This window comes from Nesoenas mayeri, assembly GCF_963082525.1.
Source record: "Nesoenas mayeri genome assembly, chromosome: 6".
NCBI lineage: Eukaryota > Metazoa > Chordata > Aves > Columbiformes > Columbidae > Nesoenas > Nesoenas mayeri.
The window spans coordinates 14,545,074-14,566,946 of NC_137545.1; the positions used below are offsets into that span (position 1 = coordinate 14,545,074).

Below are 21,873 nucleotides of genomic sequence, written 5' to 3' on the forward strand. Positions count from 1 at the left end.
ATTTATGAAGAACTGGACAAGGCAGGAATTCTCTTGAGGAATTCCTTTCTCATAAAACCTCTGCCTTAATTTCTAAACCCATTAGATTAACTTCATTGTTCTTTATCTCAGCACATCTGGGGGTCCTAAACGACATTTGCAAGTTTTCCCAATGACCTATCATCTAGTATTGTTCAGTGCTGTAACACAGAATAATTTGGTTAAAACAAACAAAAAAAAAATTGTTTTACCATGGGTCTGTTACTCCTAGTGCTGAGCAGTTCCTGTGGATCCTGGAAAATCTGCAGCTTAAACAGTTTTGCTCTTCTCTTTGCTTCCTATTAAGTGAAATAGAACAGATGGGAAGAGGACATGAAATGAAGAACAGAAGTAGACAGTGATAAACTTTTTCTCAAGAGGCATGAATCATTTGCTGCACTACTGTCAGCTGAAATACTCTCCCTAATATTATTTTTCCATGAAAGAAATTGCTGAGATTGCGGCGGTTTGGTCTGTGAACACAAATAGGATGGGAGCTGCTGGGTGATTGCCCGTGGGCAGAGCAGCAGTCATTGAGGTGATAACTGAGAGGGAAGTGGTCTGTGAGGTGCTCTCTGTTTTACTATATTATATAGCCCAAAGGAATGTAAAACCTCTGCTGTTTGTAATAGTGTTGTAACCACGATGATCTATTGGGAAGATAAACAAGATTTCTAGGGAGATACACAGTCTTTTCTTAGGCCAGCCAGTATGTTTAAGAAAAGTGAACTGTCTTGTTAGGAACATTAGCCCTTCAGCTGACAAGTTCACATGAAGGAAGTGGGGCCACAGTATTCACTAATCTTTTCTTTTTTTTTTTTTTTTTTTGTACTAGTTACCTCATCTTATTATAAAATATGTCATTTTTTTAATATTCTAAATCTATGTATCCACAGATGCTTCCTCTTTCCTTAAAACAAATCTCTCAGATACCAATGTAACACCAAACGTTATGTCTGCTGTTCTCTGAAAGGTACTGACTCCGAGTTTTGCTTTCCTTCCTAGTGCTCCTGGAAGTGGCCCTATGTTTAAATCCACTACAGTGACTGTGCGAGATCATTGCAGTGATATCCCACAAAGCGCTGCCATAGATTCTGCCAACAAGCAGGATTTCAGCTGTACTTTAGTGCATGATGCGCAGAATTGTAAAGATGTAACTTCTGTCATTTCTTCCACTGTTGGACATGCATGTAGTGATAAATCTGACGCTAACAAATGTGGAGATCAGGTTCAAGGAGCTCACGGGCATAGAGTTGGGTTCTCTTTTGCTTTTCCTAAGAAAGCAGTAGTCAAACTGGAGTCTTCGGCTGCTGTTTTCTATGAATATAATGACGAAACCTCTATGGAGCATGGATTTAGCAGAAGAAGTAGGTTTGTTCCAGGAGCATGTAACCTTCAGTCTCCTTCAGCAGCAGAAATAGTCCTGTGCCCTGAGGAGAAACATAACTGTTTTGACCCACTGATGGAAAAATGCATAGACACAGCAGAAGCTCCTGAAGCTCAGGAGTCAGAAGACCTGGGTGGTGAAGAAAAGGTGCTAGAGAGTCCTGTATTAGCTCCTCCTGTGTCCCATTCAAAGCAACTGGTGTCCTCGGACGTGGATGGTTGTGGTATTGATGTAGGTGCCGCAGACTTGCCGGACCAGACGCTGCCCGCGGTTCTGGGCAGTGCTCAGGTCCTGCCCCTGGACTGCAGCGGTTACGAGCTGCAGGCGAACGGAGATCTTGTGCAGGAGATTGTGGAGGATTGTTTATCTCTGCAGGATGTTGTGGAGGAAAATGATAAAGATGGGAGTAGTGACTCATCCACAACTGAACCTGAAATAAAAAAGCTTGGGTCAGATGCATTAGTTCCATCGCCACCTGAAGGAGCTAATACCAGATCCCCACAAAGTAAACCAGACATGCGCAAGAGACCTTGTGAACCCTTTTTTCCTGTTCTTAGCAAACATGGATCAAATATTCTTCAGTGGCCATCAGAAATGTTAATTTACACAAGTACAGACCCATCGATTTCTTATAGCTGTAACCCTTTATATTTTGATTTCAAGTCATCAAGAATGAGTGACAGCCAAGAGAAGCCCAAGAATCAGGCAAACATACCTCATTTGCACCGTAAAACTGAATCCAACCATAGCATAGCCTCAGATTTTACAAGTAAACCTAGTTCAGAGTGTGGTGATCATGAAACAGAGATGAATAAAAATGTGTGCAACTATACAATACCCCTTATAAGCGATGTTTCCCTCATCAGAAATTGTGATCTTGCAAAAAATCAAAATGAAGTGTCCTTGGATGAGTCATTCAGGATTAGAAAAATAGAGAAGTATCACATATCTAAAAATCACTTAGAACAAAACACTGTGACAGATGAGAAATATAACAAAATCTGGATCAAAGAAAACCATGAAAAATGGCTTCACAAAAGTAGAAAACGGAAAAGGAGAAGAAAATTATGTCATTGTCATCATCATCACTGTGGGAACACAACAGTGGCAGAAATTGAGATGTCCTCAGTGACTGAAGAAGAAATCAGTTACAGAGACGAAAATAAATATCAGAACCTCCAGAATAACCTAGAGAGGTGCAGACATGATGTGGGGAATATCTGGCTCACTACAGATGAGATACAGCAGTCATATCAAAAACTCGGCATCGAAAATGGTCATAAGAGAGTGATGTCTGCATCAGACCGTGTGCATGGGGACAGAGGCTGGTGTGACATTTGGAGTGCAAAAAATAGCAGCCAACACCATGGTTGTAAGCAATCGCACAGAAAGAGCAAAGCCAGCTCTCGGAGACAGTCCCAGCAGCTGGCTCCAATCTCCAGGAGGCCCCTCTTAAGGTGCCCTAAAATGTCTTGTAGCTGGAAAGTCAGGAGGTCAAGCTGTAGCCCTGAGCATAAATGTTTAGGACACTGCAGTGAGGAGAAGAGTCTGAGTCAAAACCAGTCCATAAAGAGAGGTTACAACGTTCTGACAGAGGAACATGAAAAATCCCACCGCAAGCGGAGACAGCATACCTATTCCTCTTCATCGGATGAAAGCTCGTATGGACAGTCAGCAGCAGAGAAGTATCAAGTGCAAGTGCATACTTTACATGCACATCACAAGTCAAGAGGGAAACGCAGGAGAAGGAAAACTAGAATCCATCATGTGTTGCTTGACAGGAATGCAAGAAGTGAGACCAAACCTTCCAAAGAAAATTCTGCAAATTCTATATTAAATATTTTGGGGGACTTCTTGACTCAAGAAAGCCTAGAGGAAAATAGAGTGGATCCTAAAGCTGATGGTGCAAAAGGTATGGATGAAACAATGCAGCAGGAGGAGAGCAAGGCATCTCTAGAAACTGATAGTTCAAATGTGGTGGAAAATGGCAAACTGATGGCATGCAAAGCATTGGAAAGCTCTCCGAGCACATTTTCCGATGTCATCACAGGTTCTTCTGCTTCTGTTCCTGAGCACGGTGCTCCGGCACCTGCCAGCACACAGGACATTCTGCAAGATGAAAAGAAAAAAGAAAATGGCAACTGTCTTGAAAACCAAGCTCATTACAAAGTTCCTCTCCCTAACAGACATTTGGAACAAGCTCCTCCTAAATCTTATCTTTGCCATTATGAATTGGCTGAGTCTCTACCACGTGAGAAAATCAATGAGGTGACCAGTGAATGGGTACAGTGTAATCCTGCCATATTCAGCAGCCCACCACCCTTGCCATTCAAAGAAGCACATGTAAACAGTCATACCTTTTTAACTACGGAGCAGTTAATAGCCCCCTTCACCCTACCCGATCAGGCATTGATACTCCCTCCAGACAACCACGAAAAATTCAAGGATCTCCCATCCGAGGCATATCAGCAGATCATACCACAAAACATGCTGGCCAACAAAGTGAAGTTCACCTTCCCTCCCCTGGCGATCCAGCCCCCGAATTCCCCGCTGCAGCCCTTACCCTTGCAGCCGCCACTGTGTTCTACCTCTGTCACCACCATCCACCACACCATCCTTCAGCAGAACGCCGCCACCGCCAGTACGTTGAAGGTTCTCCAGCCACACCAGCAGTTCCTCTCGCAAGTCCCGGCTCTTTCCAGAGCACCTTTACCTCATCTACCAGTAGGACCAAGGCTTTGCCCAGGGGGACATGTGGCTTTCGTTGCCCCACCACATTTGCCACTGCTGCCGCCCTCTGTCCTGCACCCGACCCAGCTGGCGTTTCCCCCGCTGCCACACACCGTCTTCCCATCCTTGCTGTCCCCCCACCCAGCTGTCATCCCCCTGCAGCCCCTCTTTTAGGACGGGTTCTCGGGGATGGGAGAAGGAGCCTTCAGCTAACTGGTCCTGCTGTTTCTACAGTCCCCTCAGCTTTGCAAAGCGGTTCTGTGAGATAAACTGGTTAAAATCCCTTGTTTCTTGGGAAGCATTTACTGTAAGTATAATGATGCAAACATTCATGTAAAGTTCAGACCTATACCATAACTAAAGCACTGAATAGCCTGATACTAATATGAACTCTATATATAAGTGAAAATCATGTCTTAGAATATGTATAATGTATATAAAATATATTTATAGTTCTATAACTTATGTTGTAAAGTATTCACTTTTTTGTTTTTTATCTTTGTGTATTTGCACCTATTTAATGTTTAGACAAAGCCGATGCACTATGTTTTGTACTATGTTATCTGAAACTGTAAATCTAGTGACAAACTATCTCTTGCAATAAATTTTTGTTAACTACTTAAGTATATAAAAAATCTTTCATTCTAAGCCTCATGGATGTTGTTCTTCCATGTTCTTCTGCAGCTGAATAGCATCCTCAACCCCTGCTATGTTGGGATAATCAGGTTTCCTACGCGTCAGTGATTTATCAGGGAGGCTGAGAGGCTAATACCTTGAGGGCAGCTGTCACACTGAGCAAGAGAGAAAGGGTAACAGATCTGTTTCTGTTAGCGGTTTGATGTCATTGTGACAAATTTTACCTACTTAAGAGTATGTGCGCAAACTGCTGACTTTTGGAGCTAATCCCTTCTATACTAAACCACAACAAGACAATGTAACAAAAATAACATCAGCGATTGGGGCGGGGGGAGGGCGGGAAAGGAAGATATCAACAGCAGTTTGACTTGAAGGAGGTATTGGTTGTAGTGAATAGGTGGGGGACAGGTCTGCCGGGGTGAAGGACCTCGGTGCCTGTGCAATACATGACGAAAGCAAGAGCACATAGACATGGAGGGGAGGTCAGGAACAGCTTCACATGGGGAACTCACCAGGGTTTTATTCAAATTCTTACCTCTCTTCACCCCCTGCTTTTCTGCAGCATTTTCGTAAATCAATAGAATAACATAGAATAGAAATTTAAGTAATGCTAATATATTGCCACTATTTCTAATTGTATTTCAGAGAATTCTCCCTACCTCTGCAACCTTTTTCTTGCTGTTGAACCTCGCCCAGCTTCAGCCCGGGAAATCTTCCCGTTTGCTGTAGTATGAGACAGATCACGCCCACACCTGTGATGGTCTGGAGTAAATCCAGAAGTGGTTCTGAGACAGAGCCATCTCTTTGAGTTAAAATGATATGTAATCATGTGAGTGAAGCTAAGGATTTGCAGCATGACTGTTAGTGCTAGAGGTAGGCCGTCAATAATTAAAGGTAGGTGCTAGCTCTCCAATTGATTACTTCTTTCCATATTTTTATATAGTATAATAAAAACATATACAGTTGAACTAAAAGAATAGTAATTTTGGAATATTATTAATATACGTTGCATATTAATAGTTAAAGACATTATCCATTTGAGGACTAATACTATATCTTAAAACATATATATCTGGGTATTATTTTCTGCGTCTATAGCGTTAGAACTTACCTATATCAATATTGCAAGTTTTACTGTAATATTACATTAAAACTATAGCAAAGAGCATCTTGCCATTATGATTACAGTGTCAGCTGCTCCAGGGATGTGAGTTTTCCGTGTCATGCAGTTACAAAGGGCTAAACTACATTAATAAGCAAAAAGTCAATAAGAAGGAGCAGATGAGCAGTCAGGTTCTGGAGAGCCCCTGCCTGAGGCTGTGGCACAGAGTGGGATGTTGCTGAGCATCTGTCCCTCTAATGCCGTAAATAAGGCATTTTTTCTCTAGTTGTTATTTCAGGTGAATGCCCATTTCAGTTTGTCTGGTACCTGAAAAATACAACATATAAATGACTTTATACTCCTTTATTTCAAGAGCGTAATCTGTATGTCTCCACTACCTCCTGTAATACGCAGGTGCCAAGCGAGCTCTAAGCGTGGAAATCTCTATTTGAAGGTGCAAGGTGGGTGGTAGCTCCTTCATCTCCCATCTCAGCTGACTTGTGCTGGCTTTGGTATTTTTGTGCTAGTCAGTGTAGATGGTCACCAGGGTTCTGATATCTTATCAAAGACAAAATCCACCTGATTATAGAACAGTATGCTTGAAAAAATAAACCATGTAGAACAATTATGATTGCATGGGATCATATCCATACATTTTAATCTGGCAGAAGATTTAAAATTGCCAATCTCAGGTTTTCAATTGCAACGTTCATTGAAAAATCCCATCTATTAATTTAGAAGTCAACGTTTTTCAAAAACATGTCCAAACAGCTTTGCACGTTACCTTTTTTCTTACAATTTAAATTACGTTTTTTTCTATTTTAAGTTGTTAAACACATTTAAGACATTGCATAATTTTTTCTTATCTACTGTAATTGCTTTTTGATAGTGTATAAACTACTTAAAATACTGATAGCCATCACATGTAATAATTTTCTAATACATTGCCTTTAGTGCTAGAACTGTTTGTATGTGTAACTTCATATGTAAAAGCAAAACCAATATAAAAATAAATCACAAGTTAGTTTTAAATTGAACACGCTAAATTAAATGACTGAATAAACTACTCTTTTGAGTTTCTGCTTTATTCTTAAATATGTAACTTTGAATAAGCTGTGTAAGGGTAATTCTTCTTTTTTTATCTTTTATCTGATATTTTAGATTAAATGTGTATTTTTATTCATTAACTTGGTAGTCTATAAATAAAAATAATTGAAAACACTAAGTAATAGAATTTTTGTCATTCTAGGTAAATTCCACTAAATTTTTAAAATTAATAAATTTACTTTTGAAATTTCAAATGTACACATATCTAGTGTGCCTGTACTCCTGGCCGGTTTGCCAGTTTTTATAATTATTGGGCTGTCTTCCCAGTCTAAACAGTAGAAGTGATAAACCTCAATTGCAAGAATTTAATCTTTAGACCTAAACCTAAATGAGGTTATAGATTTTATTAAGTGATTTCTAAGAACAGCTCCACAGAGAAATGCTTGAAGTTAATCTGTTCCGCTGAGATGAGAAGAGTATCTTTTTTTTGGTCCTTGGAAAGCTGCAGTCTGTCCAGACTATGACTTTCTGGAAGAAGTACCATTTCTCAGGTAATGTGAACTATAGAGTAATGGTCTAGAGGAGCTTTCGGGCATTAAGGAACATAATTATCTCTCATTGTTACGGGCAGTTTGGAGTAATCAGACTCTCTTATCTTGTCTGTAAGTATGTAGGAGTTTTTTTACTGCTATTAATACAAGCAAAAAATCAAATTGTTTATTTGGTTTCCTTCACAAACTAGAAGCTATGCAAGCTGGGGAGAAAACACCAGATTTCCAATTCTACAAGAGTGAACGATCATAAACATGGGTAAAAGAAGCAGCTTTTATGGAATATTTTTAAGTCAGAATGTTTCTATCGTTTGGTGTAATGAAACAACAATGAAATCATTGTGAAGAAAGGACATCTTTACTTGCATTTTTAACTTTTTATTAGTTAATAAACTTTTACTTTCTTAAAAACTCACTTGGATATGGTATTCACACTAAGCTTTTGAAGACTTCTGGGACATCCATTTATCTTTAATATATTACTGTACATGATAATATACTTACGCAATATACAACATGGCTATGACTTTTCTGTCGAGTTAATTTTCTATAATTGTGTATTTTTCTCAAAATACGTTTTTTGGATTATGATAATATTTACTTGATATGCTGCCTTTAAAATACAGCTTCCAGTTTATTTGGCCAGACTCCTAATTGGTGTAAATCAATGTACAACTTCTGACTTTGGTGGAATTTCATTTATTTGTACCAACCAAAAATTGTTCCTGTTGCATTGTTAAGGTTTTTGTTAACTTTCCCAGATTAAGGCAATACATTATGACCATGTGAATGTATTTTGAAGACAGTTATTTGTTTGTAACTAAGGTGGTAAATTTTTATTTACTGAGTATTTTACTATGGTGCTCATAGTCTACACATTCTAAAGTCCATACATTCATTGTCTGATATTCATTACTGTACATAGCCTAAAGACTTGTATATATATAGCAGTACAAATATTTATGCAATATGTCTACTTGTAAAATTTTACAAAGCTATATTAACTCTATCAAAAGTAAAGACATTTTTACTGTATAAAGATAATTTGATATTTTTAAATTGATATGGCTTACTATCTAAATGGGTGTGTTATTTTATAGTTCACTTAGATTTAAAGTTTGCAACAGGCATGGTTTTGTATGTTATTTTACATCTTTTCTTCTCCCCTTTACTTCAGGAACACTATGAAGTTTTCTCTTTTTCTGTTGGTAAGATTATCAGAGTTTATTGAAATGTATATATTTATGAATACAATCAGGCTTTTTTATTACTTTTAGCTGAAAAAATAGTGTATCAACTTCAAGAATTATAAGACATCTTATTTTGCTTGAAGTTTCTGTTTTATTTTATGGATTTTATAAAAAGTTGGGAGAATTTCTACCTTGAGCCTGAAATTTGACCTGGTGGTGAAATTTTGAAACCAATGAAGTCTGAGGAAGCTTTGCCATTAATATTAATACTACTGAGGATTTATTTTGACTCGGAGCATTAGGGCTCTTTATTTATTAAAACTTTCTAATACTTGCTGTTTTCAGTTGAATAATAATTTCATAAGGTACAATAAGGAGCACAATCCAGTAAAGTTAATCCATTTTAAATCAGCCTTTTACCTCTTTTGTTGTGAGGATATTTGTGTAATTAATGACTGTAAAGGTATATCTTTAAAATTTCTGTTATATATCATCAGTGTTTTGAAACAAACACATACATGCACCTTCTATTCTGATACCAAAGAAAAAAAGTTAATGAAAACATTGAGTTTTCTACCTGTACAGGTTCATTTAGAAGTTTTAGTAAGTAGGACTACATGCATTACAATATTTAGGTAAAATAATGTATCCGTGATCTTTATTTTTGCTGGGATAAGGTGGAAATGTGCAAGTACATCTAGAGAAAAAAAACATTATAATTAAGTAAACTTCAAATGTGAATCCATGATGGCTATAGTATCATTTATGTTAATTAAAGAAGGCTACTGTTAAATCAGCAGTGATGTTTGTTTGCAATGAATACGATCTTTAAAGATAAATTATTTTCTTTATTTTTTTTCCTGAAGAAAAAACAGCAAACATGAAAGTACTTTTGAAAATGGATTTTTTTTTCCTTTAAATGAACTGTAGATAGTACCTGTGTACCTTTCTCAAGGATGAGAAACAGCAAGTAAGTATTGCACATTTAAAATTGTACATGTTATAAAGAGATCTCTTGCATTTCTAGAGCAGTCATATACTTGATTAGGCTGGTGAAATATGGAGGGAGAATTAGGCTAAAACTCAGAAAGTTCTACTTCAAGACAGCAGAATCCTCCTTTTATATTGTAATAAATCTAAGAAAGATACGTTTAAATTACCATGTTTGCCCTACTGTGAATATAGAGAAAGTGAAGCCCAGTTCAGGTCTAAACTTTTTCTTGCAATGTAATTTGGATTTAACAACTTAGGTAATTTGACCTGAAACCTCCTTGTCTGTAACAAACTATTATATATGGCTTTTATGTCACTGTAGTGTGGGCAAAAATGACAGGAAAATCCAGTGTCTTCTTTCATGTTAATAATGCCTGAATCTGAATCTGTCAATGCCTAAATAATATTTTTTACTTGTGGAATTGTCATTGGAAAAAGAAGTTTCTTTGCATTTTAGTGTTTATCCGTATACCTACATACTCAGGTGTGCATGTGTATGTTGGCATGTACATACCAGGTTACTGGGACAGGATTATTTTTTTTCTAGATGTAATTTTGCACTTGTAATTAAGTAGTATTAAGAATAGCTTGTCTGAAATGTCTGTAGTAGAAGAGAAGAAACCATTGGAGAGAGAAATATTGACACAGAATAAGAGAAAAAAATTATTATTGTATAATAAACCCATCTTTTTCTCTCTAGGGTGGCAGAAACTTGCTTCAAGTTATTTCACCTGCTTTTTATTGCCTGACTGCATTTTGTATCTTTTTACCACTTAAATTAATAGTGCTGTTTTCCTTAGCATGCCTTTTGCTTGCTGGGTTGTCAATCCATCATTGTCAAAAAAAAGACAGGATAGTGAGAGAAGATTTGCATACAATTTGCTCTTAATAAAGTCACTTTTCTCTCTGGAGAAATTACTCACTAGAATGAACCTTTAGCGTGCAAAGTAAGTACATTGCTCTCTCTGTCGCTGGGTGCAGCTGCACTGTGTTCTTCACGCCTTCTGTTAATTTGTCACTCTGCAAAAGAACTAAAAAGGAAGGTCTTTTCTTCTAGCATCACCAGGTGACCCACCACTGGGCATAGAGGAACATGGAGGAGGATTAACCACGTTCTTTCCAGCAAAGATATTGTCGTAAGTGGAAGGAGTGTCAAAATTACCAGACATTCATTTTTCAGTCCTTATCTACTTCGGAATGAAATACAAATAATTTGAAAGAAACACGCGAGTAGAAACATTAGGGCAAAGTGGTTTTAGTGAAAAAGACATTTAAAAAATGGAGATGCCTTACTGTCTCGTTAGATGCCCATCAGCCCTGGATGCACTGTGTTCTCTGCATTGCAGACTTCTGGCAGTGAGGACTCTCCTAAGAAATTGGCCAGTGATTGGGTAGACAAGGAAGTCAATTATGCTTCACTCGTAAACACAAATATCATTTGATGCCCATTTGACTAGATATTTTGGTAGAAGAGAGTGGAGGACCTTCCTTTTGTTCTGTTGCTGTTAGTCCGGTTTCTGAATGGGGAGGCACAAGGTCACTGAGCCAGCAGCAGTACAGGGGAGCAGGTACAGCCCGTAGCATGCAGATGTGTTGCTTCTGTGCATGCCCACCAGCTGTCTGCTGGGTTCATGTTTAGTTAGCAGAAGGACTGAGATCTCAGACTGTGTTTCCTTGGGTCCTTTGGATGAAGGCACAATTGCCTGCCCATGACAGAGGTCGATCAAGACTCTCTTCATGTGGTGGGCCTAGGTTTGGCTTGGAGCTATAAAAGTAAGCCTAATCTAGGGTGCCAGGTATTTTGTGGTTTATTTCCCACTAAACGATGTGGGTGATAAATGCATTATTGATTCATAAAAAAGGCAAAACACTATTCAGGTTGTAAAAAGCAGAGTAGATAGAAGCTAAGTGTTGGGATGAGATAAAGGATGTCAATCACAAAGCTATCATGAGGGAATTCTTGCAGGTAAGAAACTGATAATGAGCAGTAAAGGCAATAATACAAATACTAATAATACTTTACATGCAATATAAAATATCCTTAGATACACAATATCTATGTAAGCCAGTCCCATCAGTCACCAGTCCAGTACTGGAAATGTGACTGTATTCTGGGCGGCAGGTTATTGAGAGGTGGTGCTGTATGAGACACAGAGTGGTGTGCAGAGGGGCAGCAGTAATTGCTGCTCTGAAGAATGCCTTGAAGGACAACAGAAAATGTTTTTACGGAAAAACATGCAGGTACTTTTGGAGAGAGAGAAAAAAAGCAGGGGTGGGACTGAACCTGGCAATATTAATTGAGCTGGATGGCAAGGCCAAGAGATAGAAGGGAGGCCAGCTGGGAGGGGGCACTACTGCAAGGGTTTTTGAAGAGAGCTTTGATAAACTCTACCCAAGCCTGCAGAGAGTAGTGGTAATTAATCTCTAGAAACCCCCCTGCCTCCTGGTATTCACTTCTCCTCAGGAAGACCTTTACTTTTTAACCTCTGGATACCAGGTGATGGGATGTCCTGACGCAGCGTTGTGTAGCATTAGCCTATGTGGATCCTGCAGTACCACAGGGACTAATTACCTGGAAAGGTTTAAGGAGCAAACACCTAATAGAGTGTTTTTCACGGGGAGCAAACTTGTACAGAAACATGACTGCAGACCACTGCAGCTGCCTGGCTTAGAGATTTTGAGATTTAAATGTTTTAGACTTTTTCTGCTGCTGTGTCACAGTGTGATGTACAGTATCAAACCTGCTTCTTCCCACCGTTTTTCATTATCACGCAGGGTTATGAAGCTTAACATAGCTGATAGATCCGATTTGACACATCACAAGCAGATGCGTCAGCAGGAACATCTAAAAATGACACAATTTTCTCAAATGCTGCAGTTACAAAAATAGCCTTCTTGGAATATATTTTAAAATAAAACTATATGCATTTTGATGACAGTGCTGAGACCCCATTCCAGGGAGCATGGTTATTTGGGGAACTATCAGCCAGTTGATAACATTACCTTATAGCAGGAAGAAGTAGTGGAGGGTTAAGCAGATATTGCCAACCAGATAATATTTCTCCGAAACATTGTATATAATTTTAGCAACAGGAAAGCAAAATTCTAGTGGTCATCAGGGATTCTGTTTCTGTGACCGCTCAGCAGACAGCTCTCTGGAATTCAGTGGCTTCATAGGTGGAGAAAGCCCCATGGAATAACTGGCAAGCTTTCTTTTCATCTTTTAAATCCATAATGTGTTTATATACATAATATTAATAATTCATATTAATGGAGAGCTCTTGCCCAAGAGCACATTCCCCTATCACAGAAAATAAATTGTTTAATGATGTCTAGGATAGAAATCAGAGTCTGGTTGTAAATCCAGCTATTATAAAACAGTACCAGACATGCAGTGCACACTTCCATAAACAAATAAATTCATTACAGTTTAATAACAGTGGAAATAAAAAATATTCAAATAATGTGCAAATAAATCCATATTTTTATCCCAAAGCCATAATGCCAAGAACTCACATTATCAGGAGTTCTTAATAGCCTTTGAGGCTGGCCCTAGTGCAGGTAAGTGGTTTGGTTGACCTTTACTGTTATCGTTCTGGCCTATATTTATAGGGAGGCAAAATCCAGCTTTGTGGTGGTAAATGTCTGAGTCTGGGTGATAGATGGAAAGGAGTTTGGGATTGCTCGGTTAGGTGCTGGGTGACTCAGCAGGTTTAGGTGACAGGACAGGATGGAGTGTGGCTTCTGAGATTTGAGAACTGAGGAAAGGATCTGCAGAGCACCAGCCCTGCTGGGGAGAACCAGGGCAAGGAGGGAGCAGTGGTGCATGGCAGAGGTGGGAAAAATGGTGAGGTATGGTGAAAAGAGACCTCTAGCAGGTTTGCAGAGAGATGGTACAAGTTGTCTGCACCCTCCGAGCCTCAGCTAATGTAGGCAACTGATTTTCATATGTTTTTGAATAAAATATAAGATGGTATTTCTTTCCTGCTTAGAAATGGATAATAACGGACGACTCAATAGTGACTGAAATATTGTTTTGCAAACCTCAGCAAGTGAAGTATCCCTCAGCTCGCTCAGCTGGGTAGTTCTGTGTCCTACTGATGTTCTCCCAGTGAGTGCTCGTCTGCAACAGGTTGCTTCTGGTCATCAGAAACAAACATATCAAAGTACCAGGTGAGCCAGGATGCTTTTGGTTTACATGTGTTCCATTTTTCCTATAGTTTCATGTACCTACAATACACACAGACCATTTTGGTTTAGCGTTGTGTCAGACTAATTATTTTTCATAGTGATATTTGTGTTTGCTTTGTGATAATTAAGCTTCAAATAGTTTTTGCCTGTTCTATTAAATTATTGCTCATTTTTCTTTCACAGAGGTATGATATGCATCCTACCTCTACAACTGAATTAATGATTCCAGTAATTGATGTGTGACTCTCTTATTATGTGATAACAACTACACAATACTACGATAGGGGCCTTTTGCTTTTCAATATTCTGTTAAAGTAGTACTAAGTAGGCGCTGGTTTGACTTGAAATCGCAATTTCACATGTGCTCACCTACAATATGTGTAGCTGGTTGAGCTGCTCTGAATATATATCTGTAGCTTGAACTAGTCTGTGTCAGTAAGTTTCTGGTTCTATGAAGATTTAGCTCAGAAATCTCAGGCCAAGGTCTGGATTATGAATTTACGATGTTCATGGCAAACTTGAGAGCTGGGCCTGCGTTTGACAGTTTTGTGAGTCTGGTGGGAATTTCTGAAGCCCTTAAACAGTTCTGGATGCTCTTTCTGAGTCTGTATAAGAACTGTTTTGAAGTTTCTCTTTCCACAAAGAGAAAATCATGCCTCACAGGCTTGGCCACTTCCTTGGAGTTTTAGCATACTAAGCATTTGTATATGCATCCCAGTATTTGTGTGCTAGTATTTGTATAGTAGTAACCATAAATGGGATCTCATCCAATTATTTTCCTGGGAAATCTCACCATACCAAATTTTGCTTATAGTAAATGAGATTGGTAATTTTAAACACATGGATCTATTGGTTTTATTTTAAAGTCTATGCAATAATTTGCACATTCATTCTCTCTTTGAAAGCAGGGAAAATTTTGAGAGCTGGCTTTTTCTTGCTCTTTGTTATAATGAACTAATTTCATATTCAATAACATTTTTTTCTTTCAAGTCATGCAGAAATTTTAATATGCTTGTTCTGTTATGCAATAAGAGAATGACTCTTTATCCCAAGAGATATTTTTTGAGAGAGAAAAAGAAAAAACAACACTTTTGCTTCTTTGGGGGCTTAAATACAAATCTTGTTTCATATCAACTTTGTGTCTTGTGACACTTCCTGTCAGATTAGTGTATTTTAAAGCTGTTGCTACCTGAGCTGTCAAAAAGGAAGACTAAAACCTTACCTTTCTTTCTGATGATTCATTTTGCATTGCAGAATGCAGAGGGAGAAAGAAAAAAAGAAAACAAAAACAAAACCACTTTCCTTCTTCCCATTGGCATACATCTGAGGTTTGCTGTGCATTTTGGTGGTTAGGAAGGAATTTCTGTTACTGTCAGACAGCCCTGGATATTCACAATGGAACATGTGCAGGATCCTGAATATTGTGATCCTGATATTTTGATGAGCAGAATGTACTTGAAGATAGAAACGAAGGGCCATAGATTCGATTTTTATCTCGGTCACAAACATGGTGTGTGACTTAGGACAGAAATAATTTCTCTCTGCTTCCTTTAGCAGACTGGAACAATTGCAATTACCTTCTATTATAGTGAATACACTTACTTTCTAACATAGTTGATCAGTAGATGAAATACATTTCATTAACTGATGACTTTCTTACATTTTCCAGCAAGGAAAAGAAAAAGATACAATATTTTTAATACTATAACAACAAATTGATTCTATTCCAGAAATTATTTCAGAAAAAATAAATAAATAAATCTTTAGTGTATTTTTTACACAAATTGAAGTAATTTCTGAAAGAAATAGAGAGGATAGTCCTTGTAATTGAAGCAACAGGGCAGCATTCTGCAGCAGCTCCGTTTGGTCCCGGATTCTAACGAGACTGTAAATGCTGGCCAAGCTCCATAAACACTGTGGAGGTTTGGAATGACAATGTACACCACTGCCACTTGTCCAACTTTAAATCAATTTTTCACAACCTGGGTCTTTGTCTCTGCTCAGCTTGAATAATAAAATGCATAGAAGGTAAATGATGCATCTGAGAAAGCGCTCCTCATTTCATGGGACTTGAGGGAATGATTCGGGTCCATATATTTCTTTAGTGTTTCAGTTAGTCTGTAAGTGATTCAACCATCATTTTGGCTATGCACTTATAATAGGAAGTGCTTGATTTTGACCTAATATGTAGTCTGAAGACATTTAAGACCATTTTTAATGTTAGGTTGTTTTTTATGTAAGAGCCTGTTCTACTCTTACTAACTGTAAATAACTCTCTTTTCCATAGATGGATATCTCACTTTATCTTACAGTCAGGTCAGTTTTTTTTCTAAATGGAGCAAGAAAAATGGATGTGGGAAAACAACCCGCAGAAAATAACAAAATCAAACAACAATAGATCCCTAGGCACATGTGATAGATATGTATATTTTAATGAGAAAACAAACATGCAAAATCCAGTTCTTGAATTATGTCTGGGCTTGCTTAGTAGAAATTAGAAAATACAATGAGTTGTCCATTCATCCCAAATTCTGTTTAGTAAGAATAGACCAAAGCTGCAGTAAACCCAATGTCATGTGACAAGCCAGTAGTTCTAAGAACACAATAATCAGTTGTTGTCTTTTTTTAAATGAAACTGGATTTTATGAGTAAACTTATGGATCCTTGAATCAGTAGGAGATGGATCTCAGTAACTGTTAACTCATTTTAGTCTGCTTCTGTAGGTACAGTGTAGGAAAGGACAGGCTGACAGCAGATTTTCAGAGATACTGTGCTGGATTTTGCTGCTAAACAGGCAATATATCAAACTATATGATCTTACCAAAAAATCAATCACTCATTTTTGGTATGTCACACAACCTTTTTTTTGTGTGTGTTTTTTTCTCAAATTGTCGTGTGGTCTATACAAAACTAGAAACTAATTGCACATGTTTGAAGAAGTCTTTCTGTTTACAGTGAGTGGGATGACCAGTAATTTTCTACATATATGCAATAGGTTATTCTTGTGTAGGAATTTCTTTCAGATTGAAAACAAAAACTGTAAATGCATTTATATCAGGTCTTATTGAAAGAATGGGAAAGTATGTTTAGTTACGTGATACCTAATTTCACTTTATCTTGCTGTCTCAGGTGGGTGCTGTGTGATGGGACAGATGGAGTACACGCAGTTACCATAGGACTGGTACATACAAGGAAGCTTCTAAACAGAACATAGAATATTTGAGGTTAACTAAGTAGCTTTTGATGTCACTACCAAATTACTTTCTTGTGCAATATTTAAAAGGCAGATATTTGGAAACAAAAGCTTTATCCAGAAAAGTCATAAACCCCTCTTTACCTTGAGAAAAGACAAGTATTTTCTAGCCGTATGTAAATGCATAGCTCAGAGGTGACACGCATAATTGTCTTTCTGCTACAACCTGCTCTTACAGGATCCATACAGCTTGTCAGCTTGTGCACACTGCATAGCTGATGAGATCTGAGCAGGCTTTTCATGCCAGTTGCCTTCTATTCTCCATCAGTTCTGCTCTGTCATGATTAATGTTTTCCCTTGCAGCAACCTTAATTGTTTTTGAGCGTTAGAAGAGTGATCATAATCACATCTGCTATGAATTTAATTCTGGTCTGCAAAGAGACTACACTATAAGTGAACGTTTTCATTTTGAACACTTTAATCAATGGTTTTCAGTTACAGAGAACCCGCTAGCTGGCAACATGCCTTACCAGGGGGTAGATCCTACCCCTGTTAGTTATGCACACTGCCTATTATTCAGACATTCACAGTTGCAATTGTGAGCTCCAGATATAAAAGATGGGGTATCTACAAAAAACGTTTCAAGTGCATGTTCTCTTAACTAATGAATGAGTACTGGGATAGGTGGCCGCATCCTCACTGTGGAATGCCATTCCCTCTAGGAACTGAGTGGATAGTCTCCTTTCTCTCCTTTCTTAGTTGCACTTTTTTTGTCTAGATCCTTTCTGATCCTTGCCCAAATTTTGGTTTCATATACTACAGTAACATGCTGTTCATGTCTTGCTTGTTGTTTGAACTTTCAGAGGTTTATTTTTTTCTTCCCCCTTGTACTGTGTGCAATTCCTTCACACCTATGTCCTGGTGATACAATGGGGAAGCCACCAGGAAAACAACAGTCGATCATGGCAGCTCATAAGGCAAAATCCCATCCCATTATAGACCGTGTAGCCAGGAGCATAACTTCATTTAAATGACTTCCCTAAAATTCAGCTTCACATTGGGAATTTCATAATACAGACACAATACCGGTAGCATAATAAAACTCCCAGTTGAAATAATGCCTAGAAATTGTATTCACTAGGTGCCAAAGACTTGTGCAAGGCTGAAGTCTAACAAAGCTCTGTACCGAGCACGTTTAGGTAAGTAGACTTCATGTATGAGTAAAGAACATTTTATGTAACATTTCATGTGTTTCCTCCTAGCTATTTAGGGTTACAGTGTAATAATTCTGTTCTCTATAAGCAGCACTTTCCTTCATAAATTGTGTCACAAACTTAGTGAGGCTGCTCATGGATTTGGTGCCTGAACAAGCAGTGATGGGCATCTCTAGTAAATGGCTTTTATTTTACATATCAATCAGGACTGTTAAGCAAATTACTGACACTTCCTTCTAGATATCTGGTGACCTGTGTGATAGGGCTTTACCTCCTACTTGAATTACGTGGTGATAATGGAATGCTAAATGAGATAAAATATGTGTATGGATTTGTGTTTAGATACACATTTTTTACAACTTTTTCAATCAAAAGATCATCATTTTTAAATCCACAAATTATTAAAACTTTCAGCTAAAAGCAGCACAACTACCTCAAAAGAATACATACATGAAATACCTATAAAGCAAATTGCATATATATGCCTGACTTGTTTCCTAATGTAATAGCATTCATACTAGAGTAACACTTTATTTTCCAATTATGAAGAAAAATAGAACTAAATAGGATGACTGATTCTGTGCAGTTACATTTGTGTCCCATCTTCTACATTATTTGAATGGAGTAACTTACTGTTAAGACTTTAAAGAAAAATCTCTTTGAAAAGCCAGGTCATTATATATATTAGAATGTGAATTGTAATGTACTAGATAGCTAGTGGTGGTTTAGTTTAAGCTGTTAAAATTTGTCATTGATAAAATAGGTCAGGTGGATTTTGGAATATATTAGAAACATTTGTAAATAGTATATATTTCTTATAATTAAGTATCAGAAGATGAATACCAGTGAATCAGTAAGTGTTTTTCAACACAAATGTTCCAAAACATGTGAGAAAAACTAGATTTCCCTCATGTTGCCTTTATCTTTGGAGTGATGTAAAACCATTACTCAAGAATGTAAACAATCATTGCTCAGCAGTGCAGAATGATATCATTTAGAGAGGAAGGTTAACTTGATTTTTGAAATGCTATGTTTTTTTTAAAAAAAACATATTTTACTTAGTAAAGCTGTAATTAATTCAATTTTTATTTTAAATAATTTATTTTAAAAATATTTAAATCTATATATTTTTAATTGACCATAAATGTTGAGAATGAAGTCTGAACATTTTGACAGTTTCAACGAAAGTTTCTATTGAAGCTTGAAGCTCTGTTTGTTTATTTATCTTTTAATTCAGAGGACAATAGAAGAAGTTATTCAGAGAGGTGGTGGAGCATTCATCCTTAGAGATTTCCAAGAGTCAGGCAGAGCTGTGGCCAACCCACCAATTTGCATGGAAGAGTGTTACATCCAAGTGATTTCATTAGGGGCACACTGCTAAAAATCAGCCCAAACAGAAGTGAGATTACAAGGGACAGCTTAGTCTCATGCTTGGAGCAGAGATAAGTCAGCATCTCTGTTAGGCCCTGTCACACTTTTGGTGGGTGTCATTCAAATCCTAGACTATTTTCCAAATTAAAAAAGGTTTTATCCAACTCTAATTGTATTTTCTCTCACCTTTTATCACTGATATAAAAATTATTTGTGGCACTGTGAAGCAAAATAATTACAGGTGTCTATATCTAAGACATAAAATGTGAGAATTTTCATTTTTTGGATAGTTACCAGTAACTTTAAGCAGCCTTCCTTGTGTGCATTGTTGGAGTAGATCATATTTTTGTTTACCCTTTTCTTACAATGCTTTACATTTATTTTTGAGAACGACATTTTCTAATCTCTGTAGATTTCATCCAGAGTTGATTTGTTTTTAACAACCCACAATTATGGCATGTATTTATTCACTACATTAAGTGAAACCTTTTCACTTGTAGAGGTTGAGGAAATCATTACTTTTATTGATTATTTTACAGTTAAGTTGTTTTCCCTCAAATAGAATGGGTCAAAGGTTTTCAGAACTCTTTCATTCCTCCAAGTAATTTAAGATGCAGTTCAGTTACAGTGGCAGATCCATTCTGGACTTTGGTTCAACATCTCAAGTTTTGAGTTGTTCTCGTAGTCCCATTAGATTATATTATTGATTTGCCAGCTATTGATTTACTGACTGCTCTGCCAGCAGCCACATAGAGTTTGTTTGTAGCCTTAAAATATGTTCCAAAGTACTGTTCACAGATTACGTTTGTGGAGTAAGCTCTGTGGTTTTCAGTCAGATTTGCCTTTAAAAATATTTCTACATAGAAACAAAAGAAAATGTATTTAATGTTAGGTGCATTTCCTTCTGATAAACAGCTTAGAAAAAGAAATTGGAATTAACCGATTCATTTTAGCCCGGTAATGTATTCTCCTTTTTTATTTTAGTTTGCACATACATCAGTTTTCTAGAAGAGGTAATTGTATTCAGCCTTTTCATTTTGGTGCAAAATTAATACATTTAGACTTTTGCCTGAACTTGCAAATATTACTTTGCAACACAAATATCTAAGACAGAGGTTGCTGAGCTGGCAGCATGCGATGGGATTCTCTGTAGATCTCTGCAGCAATGGGCCCTGCAACTCCTTATCAAGGAAATGTGCAGATTACTAGAAAATCCATTAACTCTGCCCTCCTCTGTTTCCTAGAGCAGTTTGTCCTTTGTTCCTGTCCTGACAAAGTGACAGAATACTTCTATAAGCACGAGAACACTTCTTCAATCTTTTATTCTTCCCATAACAGCAGAGCTTTTGGTCAGCTCCGTGTTATAGCAAACTCTTCACTACTTTGTGGACAGGGAGGGTTGCAATCTGTATCAGGGGGAGACACTGATGGTGATACAAACTAAATAATTAATTTACTTTGTCATGAGCTGGCAATTGTAGGGAGGAAATAATGCAGCAGATGGTGGGTTTATTCCCAAAACAAAAACTGAAATGCAAAGACTTCCACAAGGTCTTTGCTGAGCAATAAAAATAGTGAATTTGTGTTCTCACCTCATCAATATATCATCAATATCTCTAGTCTTCTCTGAGAACCCCAGAAATGGACAAAATATATTTTATCATGTTTATAAACACTGTTTTAGACAAGTCTTTGCTTGGGACATGGACATATACATAAACAGACTCACAAAACCTTTCAGAAGCACATTTCCTAATTATTTATTTTGTAGCTGACAATGCCTTGTGAAGATTCAGAGAAAGATATTAAAATAAAATATTTCCTCTTTGCATATTGGTCTGCCTTCTGGAAAGAAACTCTGAAACCTTCAGCATGTTATTTTGATGTGTCAGTTATGCACTAAATATATTCTCTCTGGCCACAGCAGGCTTAAGAAAAATTGTCCTAGTTAAAAGAGGTGGTGGGATTGACAGGTGAAGAGTTTCTGTTTAGCCACGGTCAGAAGCCAAATGGGCATTAGGGCAGCCACCTTGGCAGAGTGCAAGAAAAGACAGAGAATAACTTTGGCAGTTTTGATATAGAGAAGCTGGTGGGTTTGGTGGATTCTTAAATCACTTCTCTATCTGACTGCCAGTGTTAGAAAAATGAGGCTTGGATGTGTGTTGTGGATTTTTTTCTTTGAAGTCAAGAAAGGTATGATAAAATATCCAGGAAATTTAGGAAAAATAAAGCTCTCCTCTGCAAAAAACC

At 37.5% G+C, this 21,873-nt stretch overlaps 1 protein-coding gene across 1 annotated transcript in view; it reads left to right on the forward strand.

Moving 5' to 3' along the window:
• The window catches only part of ZNF804A (zinc finger protein 804A), a gene marked incomplete at its 3' end in the record, with an annotated part of 146,126 nt that extends 141,817 nt beyond the window's left edge, over positions 1–4,309 (forward strand). The window contains exon 4 of the mRNA XM_080347139.1: positions 1,024–4,309. Coding sequence (XP_080203265.1) covers positions 1,024–4,309 — 3,286 coding nt within the window. The remainder of the gene's footprint in view (positions 1–1,023) is intronic.
• Positions 4,310–21,873: the final 17,564 nt, after the last annotated feature.